Source organism: Syngnathoides biaculeatus, chromosome 10 (genome assembly GCF_019802595.1).
Source record: "Syngnathoides biaculeatus isolate LvHL_M chromosome 10, ASM1980259v1, whole genome shotgun sequence".
Taxonomy (NCBI): domain Eukaryota; kingdom Metazoa; phylum Chordata; class Actinopteri; order Syngnathiformes; family Syngnathidae; genus Syngnathoides; species Syngnathoides biaculeatus.
This window is the reverse complement of record NC_084649.1, coordinates 20277185-20288894: the sequence shown is the minus strand read 5'-3', so window position 1 is coordinate 20288894 and position 11710 is coordinate 20277185. Positions and strand designations below refer to the sequence as shown.

At 44.3% G+C, this 11710-nt stretch overlaps 1 protein-coding gene across 1 annotated transcript; it reads right to left on the bottom strand.

Moving 5' to 3' along the window:
* Positions 1–17: 17 nt before the first annotated feature.
* rbm12 (RNA binding motif protein 12) lies at positions 18–11681 on the bottom strand. The gene is made up of 2 exons (XM_061831973.1): positions 11492–11681; positions 18–4604 (listed from the first exon to the last, which is right to left on the bottom strand). The coding sequence occupies exon 2, from the start codon at positions 4574–4576 to the stop codon at positions 1871–1873; it is 2706 nt and encodes a 901-aa protein (XP_061687957.1). The 5' UTR covers positions 4577–4604; positions 11492–11681; the 3' UTR covers positions 18–1870.
* Between the last annotated feature and the right edge of the window lie 29 nt (positions 11682–11710).

Below are 11710 nucleotides of genomic sequence, written 5' to 3'. Positions count from 1 at the left end.
AGAACGGCAGTCTGGCAGGCAAGGACAATGTCCTGTACTTCCTTTTTATTAGCCCCCCCAAAAAACAAGCAAAGCATGTTTTGTGGCATCATACAGACACTTAAAACATCCCAAAATCTATATACGGACCACAGAAAAAATACTACCAAACGAAAAACACTGCTGACGCTACAGTTCATACACCGACATTGTGTGTACACGCATCACTGACGTAGGTTGGGACATCCAAACACAGCGACATCATCATTAAAAAAATAAAATAAAATAAAATCATTCAGCGACTCTTCAGACATGACTGATAGAAAAAGAAAAAACAAAAACAAAACAGGAGACAGAGAAGCCCATCCCACTTCGTAGCAACACGACAACCTTCATAATGTTCATCTACATGTTAAAATGGAAAGAAATTAAGCAGTTTTTGCTTCATTTCAATAGACATTGTGCTGCTCCTCCTCGTGTGCACGACTTGACCACGATGGAGTTGTATAACTACAGACATACCAGATGTAAAGCACACGATACTGTCTCAGATCCTCAGGAAGCTGGAGTAATAACCATTCTTTGCAGATGATAAAGAATATATGCGTGAGTATTGTTACATTTCTACATGTTAAAGGGTGGCTTTTTTTTTTTTTTAAACATCAAAAACTATTTCAATTTTTTTGCTCACCACAAAGCAAAATACTGACCAGACAGCTCGTATCTCAAAGAACCACCTAGGTTGGGTCCCTGGTACCTAAAAGGTACCAGTGCATTGATATTTATGCAAGAATATGATGTGTTTCTATTAGCCTTAATTTCCAGAGATCTCACAATAATTCCGATCATCCCATGAAACGTTGCCAATGTCGATTATTTCCTAAATTCCCCCCATCTTAACTTCCCAGAGAAATTTACCGGACACTGTTCCATCCCTTCGGAACCAGACTGACAGTAGTTGCTTTTCACCATCGTCAATGCGACACAGGAGCAGAGGGGAGGGTGAGGGGTGGGGGGCGGAAGAGCAGACATTTAATGTGGAAAAGCAGAACAGCAAAAAAGTAACCATTGCGCATGACGACAAGGGCACAAATTCTAATGCCTTTTACCACAACAACATATGGAGGATATTAGCATAGCTACGAAGCATGGAGCGACAATAGCATAGCGACCGCAAACGTGAAACAACTTCAGCCGGAGCACGACTTACACATGATGGCTGTAACATGAGTGCTACCATAGCAACAGAACATAATTCAGCTTTTTTTTGTTGTTGTTCCTCCAGCAATTGGTCATCATCATGACCATCAAGTCAGTCAATTTAAAAAAAAAAAAAAAAAAAAAAATGGGAGTACCCAGGAAATACATTTTAAAGTGGTGGTGCTATACTTTCCGAAATTCATCAAGTCAGTGAATAAAAAAAATGGGAGCACCCAGGAAATACATTTTAAAGTGGTGTTGCTATGTTGTCATAAATTGTGTTGGCGGTATGGTCTAGCAGTAGGACCCCATTTGCACTGAGATGGTGTGGGCTGGTTCAGAGCTAGTGGCAAAAATTAGAACCAGATCTTTGTGGCGTTTTTATCGTATTTTAACCATAAAAGCACTTGCAACCAAAAACAATTGGTCCCAGGCTTGTTTTTTTTTCCCATTAATAATAACGGTTTCTAAAATTGTATTGTAATAGTAGTGGTATTAGGAGGTCGATTAGATCAGTTGCGTTAACAGTTCAGTCCCAAGTACATGATGCCCGACCCTCTAATGGCGACCACATTCAACAAGATGCCACCCAACTGTAGCCACCAGTCCCGACCATCACCAGCTCAGACTAAAAGGGGTATATATTTAGGGTCTGTCTGCTTTGGTTGGAGACTTGGGGTAAACGGGTTTCTTAGCCCAGACTAATTTTGACTTTCCGTGCGCCAATTGGCCGGTCATTGAGATCCAGGACGGCGGCGGAAGCCTCTTCGGGGTTCTGGAAAGCAACCATCGCCTCGCCGGTGGGCAGACCTTTGTCACTGAACTGCAAGCAAACGGATCCAGGGAGCACCTCGTAGCCATAGAAGAAGTCCATGATCTCGTCTGTGGTGACTGTGAATGGCATGTTCTGAAGCTTAACTATCGTTGGGGCGGTGGCAGATGGGACAGAAGAACGGTGAATGTTAGGGTTGTTGGGCGCCCCAGGAGGAATCAAGAGACCGTCGGAGCCAGGGTTGAAAACTGGAGGTCCACCGGGAGGCGCTCCCACTTGACGCCCTTGGTTGTTGCTGTTGTTGTTGTTGTTAGCCCCGGGCCCAACTCTGTTCTGTGCTCCTACATTTGGTTTCCTGTTGTTATCAAAGGGCAATAAGCCTCTTAGCCCATCCTGACCAAATGTAGGTACCCCAGCCGCACCAGGTCGAAAGCCTGGCGGCTCCAGAAGCGGCGCTCCAGGGAGACCGGCAATGAGCGGCGGAGCGACAGCCAGGTTAACTTCCCCTAGCCCTGCTGCCAATGGGGGGAGTGGAGGGTGACTCGCTAAGCCGTTTCCAGCAGTAGAGAACGGCGTAACAAACGGGGAACTGTTGAGGTTTCCCATGGTGCTTCTTAGAAAGTTAAACTCCTCACCGCCAATCGCGCCGAAAGGATTAATCTGGGGCTGCTGCGGAACTGCCGGAGCCTGCTGATGCTGGCTTTGGATCTGGATCTGGCTCTGCTGGTTCTGCTGTGGATTTCTTTGACCTCTCTTGTTTTGAGGTGGGGGGTTCCTTTCAATTTCTTTCATCTGCTCAAAGGTCACCAAGTGAACAAATGCATCACGGCCGTTAAGCTTCTGGCGGTGAAGTCTTTCTGCTTTGCGGGCGTCTTCTTCAGTCTGAAGCTGGAAGATAGCCTGGCCTAAGCCATTGCCGTGGCTGTCGGTGAGAACTTTCAGCGTGTCTTCATAAAGCCCGATGCCCTCCAGGAAAGCACGGACATCCTTCTTGGAGATATTGTAAGGAATGTTGGTGATATGTGCGCAGTTCCTAGGTTCAGTTTTTAGACTATCTTGGCTCTTGCCATTGTTCTGCGCTGCTTCACGCTTACGAATGGAGTCAATCTTTTCCAACATTCCCTTGTAGCTAATGGGGTGTACTTGGATGAAGCGGGACCCCATGTATTGCATGTGAGCACCCAGTGCAGTCTTGTAATCTTGTTCCGTTTTAAACTCCAGAAAGCCCTCACCTGTGGCTCGTCCATTGGGGCCGTAGGCAATATACATGGTGTCCTCCACTACGGATAGGTTCTTAAAGAACTCCTTGATCTGTTTTTTGTCAGCCTCGTAAGGGAGGCCTTTCAGGTAAACGCAGAACTCCTGACGATGCGGAGATCTTGACCTCCCTCGCTGATCCCGGCCAATGTCGCCAGCGTGACTAGGTCGTTGATGCTGGTCTTGTGTATGACTGTTTGGTTTCGTGTTAATTTGGGGAGTCGGGAGCATGGTGCTGTGATTGAGGCTAGCCCATTGTCTCTCAGAGCTCGGTGTGATCTCGATGAACCTTTGACCCATCATGCCACCACCCCGCTTCATGGCTTCAAAGCAGTCTTGGGGCATGAAGAATTTGACCATTGCGCGGCCAGTGGGACGACCTTGCCCGTCCCGGAAAAAGCGCACTCCGTCCACCCCCAGACCCCGGAAAAACTCCCTGACCTCCATCTCTGAACAGGAGAACGGTAGGTTTTGTAAGAGGACAAACAACTCATCTGGAGTTGACACACCAATTGCCGTGGCTGTGACTGCAGCAGCCTTCATGTGAGCCTGAAGACCCAGAGACGCAAGAGGGTTGAGGGGGTTGAATAGCATTGGGTTAGGGGTGCCTAAAGGGAGTCCTGAGGCAAGTCCTCCAGGTGGTGGCATGGTGGGGTTGAAGGGCGGCAGGGAGGACATGTGGGAGAGGTGGGACATTGGCGGTACAGGAGGGCCATGGGAAAGTTGGGTGACAGTAGGGACAGGTGGCAACGATGACACAGGAGGAGGAACCGTGGACATTGTGGGCATCGATGGCATGGGCGCAATGAGCGGAGGACCTGGATTGAGAGACGGCAGGGTTGTGGTGATGGCAGGTGCGGCGCTGTAGCCATGGGGAAAGTTGGGCACCATATGCGCCAGGCTGGCTGCAGCCTTGTGAATCGGAGTGTCTTGTGATGAGGTTGCTGTCGCCACAGCAGAAGTATTAGTGAAACCGGGGTTTCCATGGCTAACGCTTCTCCCCACCGTGGCCGACTGTATCGCGGGTATGGCCGCCACGGCAGCTTGGCGGTTAGCCGTAGCAGGCGGGGCGGTTTCGGTCGCACCGGTGCCGCCTTCAAACCTCCGCCGGCTCAATTCGATCATATTCTGCATTTCCGTCTTACTGCTGAGCAACAACGATACTTTGGAGCCCTTAATGGACCCACCTGTGCGCATCATTCCCAGCCGAGCATCCTCGTCGGTGGCAAAGACAATGAAGGCCTCGCCATGCTCACCACCCACGATGTGTACGCCCCCATCAGGGATTGTGAGGCCAGAGAAGAAGTGCCTGATGTCCATGGTGCCGGCCACTATGGGCAGACCTTGCAGTCTGATGACTACCGCCATACTGACAGCTAATCAACAGGCCTATAACCTGGGGAGAAAGCAACACTGCTGTCAGATCAGGAGCACAGAAGACCAGACCCGTGGTTTCCAGATGTCCCCCAAAAAAATCGTATAACATTTTATTTCAAAACTTGAGAATTATTTTTTTTGGGGTGTGCATCCTAAACCATACATTTGGAAACAATCATTCTTTCATGAGGAATTGGGGGTGAAGGTGCAAAACATTTACAGAAGAATTAAAAAAGAGCTCAGTTCCAAGGCCATCTGTACATAGAAACCATATTATAGTATGCATTTAACAGGACAGGATCAACAGAGCATAGACAGGAAAGACCTGCAGACTGAAGATCTCCTCCTAATGTATATGTGAGATGTCTTAGTTCCAAATAAACCTTGTTTGCACCAATCAGTAGGCTGTGGTCCAGGGCATACAGTTACAAATATACGAACCATATTGTCTCAGTATTTAGCACCTATCCTGTAGTAGAGTACGTTTTGGGCAAAACTGTACAAAATTCTGTCATTAGATTGGCTGACAGACGGAACATAAGTTTTTTCAGAAAGAAAAAAAGGCAACATTTAATAGAAATATGGTGGACGAGTCATATTTACCTTAAGGCTCCGTCACACCGTGACGTTCTGGTCAACGTTCTCTGAACATTTCAATTGTTCTATTTTTCAGCGTTCTCAAACGAGGATGACACATCTAGCGTGTGATTAACGTGTGTCTAACGCATGACTTAAAGCGTGTCTAAACGCACGAGAAGCATGGAACAGGAACCAAATAAGATACCCCTAAAAACCATTAGCATGTGCTAACGAGTCATTGGCGCGCGACGAGCGATTTGTCAACGTTAGACGAGCGTGTTGAGCGTGACTAAACGGGTGAATAACGACAGAATAGAGTTTTGCTGGCGTGTAATTTTTACACTGGAACGGGAACGAAAACGTTGGAAATTTCAGTCACTTCGGTTGTTCTCGTGAGTTTGAACAGTCAGCATCATGCCGCCTAGATGAAAAAAAGGTGGGGTGCGGACTTCAGCAACTAGCGCTCCAAGTAAGAATGCAAAGCATCGGTTTATATACCCATATGCATGTACGTTCGGGAAACGCTCGAATGACGCTCAATGGACGCCAAAGGACGTTCGTTTGACTTTAGTTACACGCCGTGTGGGCAGTAACGACTGACTAACGATAGCCAAATGCGGGCAACGCTCGGCGAACGTTAGTAAAACGTTCCACGAACGTTCTTGAACTTTTAAAATTAAACCTTGATGAATGCTGGTCTCGGTGAGAACTTTTGTAAATGGTCAAAACTTTTTTTTCCTGGACCGACGTTCTCCGCCGATTCCCAGCGATCATTGACGTTCACTAGCTTCTGGCGCTATCACGGCGAGCATGGGCGACTACCAACGTTTCCTCAAAGGCTATAGAACGCTGACCAGAACGTCATTGAGTGACGGGGCCATTACAACGTGAACCAAATTGAGATGTACTTTCCTGGTTGAAACATTACTCATATAAAACGTTATTATATAGAAGATCATACATTTAGGAGACTGATCATTTATGTTCCCACTAAATAGGGAAATAAATGCAGTGTACTGCAGAAACTTTAACAAAAAAAAAGTGTTTCCCAGACATGAAGAAGAGTGAGGATTTTGAGAGCTAATGTAAATATGGAAGAGCAGTTATGGTTAGCTTAGTTACTGCAAAGTTTGACACACATCCGCAAGCATCCAGGTGATAAATTTGTATTTTGTCCCGTTTATGACACACTTAGTTGGGGCTAAATAATTTCCCGATTTTCTTTATGAGAACAAAATTTTCAAGTTTATGTTCATACAGTCCACAAGCACAAATGAGACTTAACACAGACTTCAGTTATTTGAATGAAATGTTCAGAATGTAATATACGTATGTCAATAAAGATAAACTAACAAACAAAGACGTATCTCTGCTTTACATGTATTCTTGGCTGACGTCTAATTAGAATACAGGGAGTCCTCGGGTTGAGACGGTCTCGACCTAAGACGTTTTCGACTTTACAACACCCGTCCCCCGTGCGCCATTTTGTCTGGCTAACGATTGTCCGTGTTTGTGCGCCGGGAGTATCTTCGCATTTTTCGCCCTCCTCTTTAGACATTATGACCCCAAAGAAGAAAGCTCTGTCTTTAAGCAGTGCTTCTGCAGGCAAAGGAAAATCCACTACCATGGAAACGAAGCTCAAGATCATAAAAAGATTGGAGAAAGTAGAGAAACCAACACCAACCAAGGCTTCAGTCGGTCGACCGTGGTGATAATTATTAAAGACAAAGCCCGCATTTCAGCGCACATGAGGGGTTCTGTTCCTACGCTGGATGCAATGATCCCAAAACAAGGTTCTTTAAGACTTGTCGAGATGGAGAGGATTGAGGACCAGGTTCCTTCGCAATAGCTAAGGACCGCCTCCCCTTCTTCTATCTCCACCCACATCTCAGCAGTTATGTAAGTGCGTCATCTTGTTTATTTCAATGCATTTGTTTTTCATACAAAGTATTTTGATGTCAATTCTGACTTTAACGGTGGAATCCGACTGAAGTCGAAATTCGAGTTAAGTCGCTACCGTAAGAACAGAACTCAGTCGTAGACCGAGGACTCCCTGTATTCTGCCTCCAAAGAGAATTTAAAATGACTTCCAGCCTAGGGCCTCTAAATTTCCCCGATTACTCTACAATGCTTGAATCCCAAAGCCAAGATAAATTGTGTTAGTACAAAAAATAAAAATAAATAAATGAAAGAACCAGAGTTTATAAGGGCCTCCTATCGCCAGGTGTGCCCCATTCAAGGACCCTCCTGGGCGGGCAACCTTTCCAGCAGGCCTGGGCACTTTGCTCTGGAGCTCCGATTTTTTTTCTTCAAACAAGCCAGTTCAAATTGACTTTGACCAAAGAAATAAGGCAACTCCCACCTTCCGTGGTTTGGCATATTTGTCTGTTCCTACCAAATGTCAAAAATCCACTCAACAATACCGCAACAGCTCATTGGGCGAAGATAAGTTGTGAGGTAGCAACTTCCTTACAAATAGCTAAACCACTGAAAAAAACCATTTATCCAATGAAAACAACGGCCATGCCACCCAATTGACCCTGCGGTTTCCGGGTGTTAAGGACCAGTGTTCTACCGGACACTGAAACCAAGCCTTGCCTTGTAAAAGCCTTGGAAAACATTCAAATAAAACCTCATGAACTAAACATCTACAAATGCATGTCAAAAATAGTTATAAATATTAACAGGCAGCCACCAGATGACATAAAGTTAGCAACAGCATCACATACTTCAACAGTATAGCAAAACCACAGCGAAACAGTGGAAAAAATATATTTCGTGCTTTTAAAAACACATCAGAGCAGATCACGGACCAAAGCGACACATTAGCGCTACGTCATTAGCGTGAGCAAAACAAGCACCCAGCAAAAGATCAGCAGTCCATCGGGAAATCTCAAAGCACAGACAGCAGTGCTACACAAACAAAAAATTGAACACAAAGCACAGCTTTAGAGCGCCACCAACCTGATTCAGCACCACTTCACACCAGCTCAAGCCTTATACAACTTTGAGTCGGAATCAATATAAATACAAACCACACCATCAATAGAAGAATCCCCATATATGCATGAGGCATAGAGCCAGAGGCCAGAACAAAAGTAGTACCTTGACTTTCCCTTCCCCTAACTTTCAACTTGTCAGTTCCCAGTGCTACCCTTCCTTTGTTGACATTTTTCTTGTTATGAAACTATTTTAAATGAAGTCGTGGTGCAACAATTAAATGAACTTCTTTCATTAAAAATTGTTCAAATCCTAATAATTTCAAATTTCAGCCCCACAATTCCGTGTTGTTGTGTGTTCTGATTTCTGTAGTCACCCCCCCCCCAAAAAAAAAAAACCCTCGCGTTGAGTCAAAAACAGGTACAGTACAACCTCGGTTCTCGACCACAATTCGTTCCAGAAGGCTGTTCAAGAGCTGATTTCTTTGAAAACCAAATCGATATTTCCAACATCTGCGTACAGAGTCTGCGTTAGACACACTAACAACATGCGTCGTGGGTCAGCTGGTCGGGCCGCGCGCGTTATGTTGTTATTTCCGTGTTTTACCGCAGCCGTTCGTGTACCGATTTTCGCCCGAAAACAGAAGCAAAATTTTCCATTTGAAAACAGATTTGTTCGAGAACGGAGACATTCGAGAACCGAGTATTCACTTATTTGAAAACGTCGCTATTACTTTGAAAGACTATGATCAACATTACTGGCTTTCTTTTTGACGCATTACGAACCAAACCGGGAACTGAATTATCAATGGTTTATAATTCTACACTTTTCATGTGAATAATATACTCTTGTACTGTTTTTACTAAATGGAATGAAAGTTACAAAATAAAACATTGTATCCAATTCATCCAAAAAAATAGACTACATTAATCCATGATTAAAATAGTTAGCCGAAGCGCTGGTTACAAGTCAGCTAAAGATATGCTACCACCGAAATGACAATTTTATTATTATTTTTTTTTTTTAATGGCGCAATGAAGGTACTCTAACGAGCCACAGTCGACAAAGTACTTTCTACTATTTACTGAACAGGGAAAACAGTAAAACACACAAATACAAAACGATTTAGCTGCTGAGGGCCACAACTCCAACCCAGACGCTCACATCCAGACTTACCGCTGGCACAGCCAACTCCAGCGCGACAGCACCTAAAGTTACTCACTACGCCTCACACTTTAAAAACCACAAATCCAACAAACAAAAGTACACTATGTACAGTAATTACACTTTATAAAACCATTTTTTAACATTTTCTTTTATGTCTTCAATACAAATATATTATTTTCAATCAAACGCTATTTTCCATAATTGAAAAAAAAAACTTTTTTTGCGGATGTGGCACAAATTAATTTAGTTTTGGTTAATTTCAAGGTTGATTTGCTCACGTAGTAAACTACAGAACGCATTCATCAAGTCACTGTACCACTGTGTGTGTTTTTTTTTTTTAAATGCACTTAGAAGTGCATGGACTTGTGGCGACGTCTTCAAATTTCCACTAACAACCCAGGCCAAACTTGATTCCTCCTACTCACACAAAGATCATCTCCCAGTCCAGATCTATCACTCCAACATCCATCCATCCATTTTCTTAGCCACTTATCCTCACGAGGTGCGCAGGAGCCTATCTTAGCTGTCATTGGGCAGGAGGCGGGGTACACCCTGAACCGGTTGCCAGCCAATCGCAGGGCACATCGAGACAAACAGCCACACTCACAATCACACCTAGGGGCAATCTAGAGTGCCCAAATAATGTTTTGGGGATGTGGGAGGAAACCAAAGTGCCCGGAGAGAACCCATGCAGGCACGGGGAGAAGATGCAAACTCCACACAGGCGGAGACGGGATCGAACCCAGGTCCACAGAACTGTCAGGCCAACGCTTTACCAGCTGATCCACTGTCCCACCATCACTCCAACATACTTCCTCTTTTGACAGGGCTGGGGTATATCTTAGACCTTAATAACATTAGCACAGAAATTTTGTTTTTGATTTTTTTGATTAAAGACCAAAAAAAAAAAGGAAAAATGCAAAGGTGTAAATTTATAAATAGACAAGGATTGGTGTAAAAATCAAAAGCAACTTTACCAATTTCCAATGTCAAAAGCAGTCCAGACCACATTTCGGCACCCTACCATCAGGGTAGCAAGAGCTGTTTGAAGGGAGGCAAGAATTTGACTTGGAACAAGACTCAACAATAAAACCAGGTGTCCCTTGGGTATCAGCTCATCACCCCAGGTACTTTTTCTGGTCCCAAGAATTACCAGTGGAAAAGAATCAAGGACTAGCAAGTATAGCCAAGGCCTCCATATGACTATTAACAGCCACACCAGCAACCTAAACCATTCCGTACCCACGTGTTGAAGTGCCATGGACCACTTGATGCAAATGTGGCAACAACAACAACAAAAAAGCCATTTTCAGCAACACTTCGGGTACGAACCAAAATATCCGCAGAGTACATCAACCATAATCAACCAACAAACACGTCCAGAGTAAAAAAGAAACAACCAGTGCAGTGAAGAGAAGAGCTTCCATTGCAAATTGCACAAAAACATCAGCAGATAAAAGACAGACATGATCCTTTTAAAACGCCCAGGGGAAAAAAAAAAAAAAAACAGAAAAATCACATTTATATCAGAGAGCAAATCATCGGGAGCACAGCCTGCAACAAGATTGGCGACCTCGGGCCTCACCAAGCACCAAAAAGTCTTTTTTTGTGTCGCACAATGTGGAACTCAGTCCATATACTTCACATCCACTAAAGCACCAAGCCAGTATGGAAAGCCTTTGAATGATTTATTCGAAATCCAGTTTGAAATGAGGTTCAACTCCTCATCTTCATCTCCTCTGACGACGGATGTGACGTCTTCAGAACAGTGCCATGCCATCTTATTTAAAAAAAAACAAAAAAAAAAAACAACCTCCTTCATACAAACTATCACTTTACACTAAACGACGTAAACTAACTCACACATTAACAAGAACATAAAAGCAACGATGTGTTAGGTTATTGATTGAAGCCACATAGCATCCCCTATGACCAACTAAACATGGATTTGTATGAAACTGACCTTTATTTGAGACGATAAGACAGCAGTCGGACTAGATAATACTAATGTAAACAATATTACGGTCTAGTTCCGATTTTAGCGCATCAACGTAAATTAACAAGCTACGCCCCGTTAGCCACTTAGCTGTTAGCCAAACCTGCTTTGTGCGTTTGTGTGTGTGTGTGTGTGTGGACCAGTCCAGAGTCGCCATTTCTTGGCTTCTCGTATTATAAACCTCTGAGCATTTTAAGCAGGTCGTCTCTTCTGGAAATTCTTACCGATAAATCTTTCAACTAAAACACTCGTGTTTTGTTTCATGCACGGACGTCTTGGTTGCTCGATCCCGTTCCTGCAAAAAAAAAAAAAAAAAATGTTTTGGAAAAAAAAAATGCAAGCAGGCAAAGACCCCGGTGAACGCGCATGAAATGTCGGTGGAAACAACGCGAGATTTTGCACTTGCCGCGAGAAGGTGACGTGTTTAAATGTTGCCATCTATC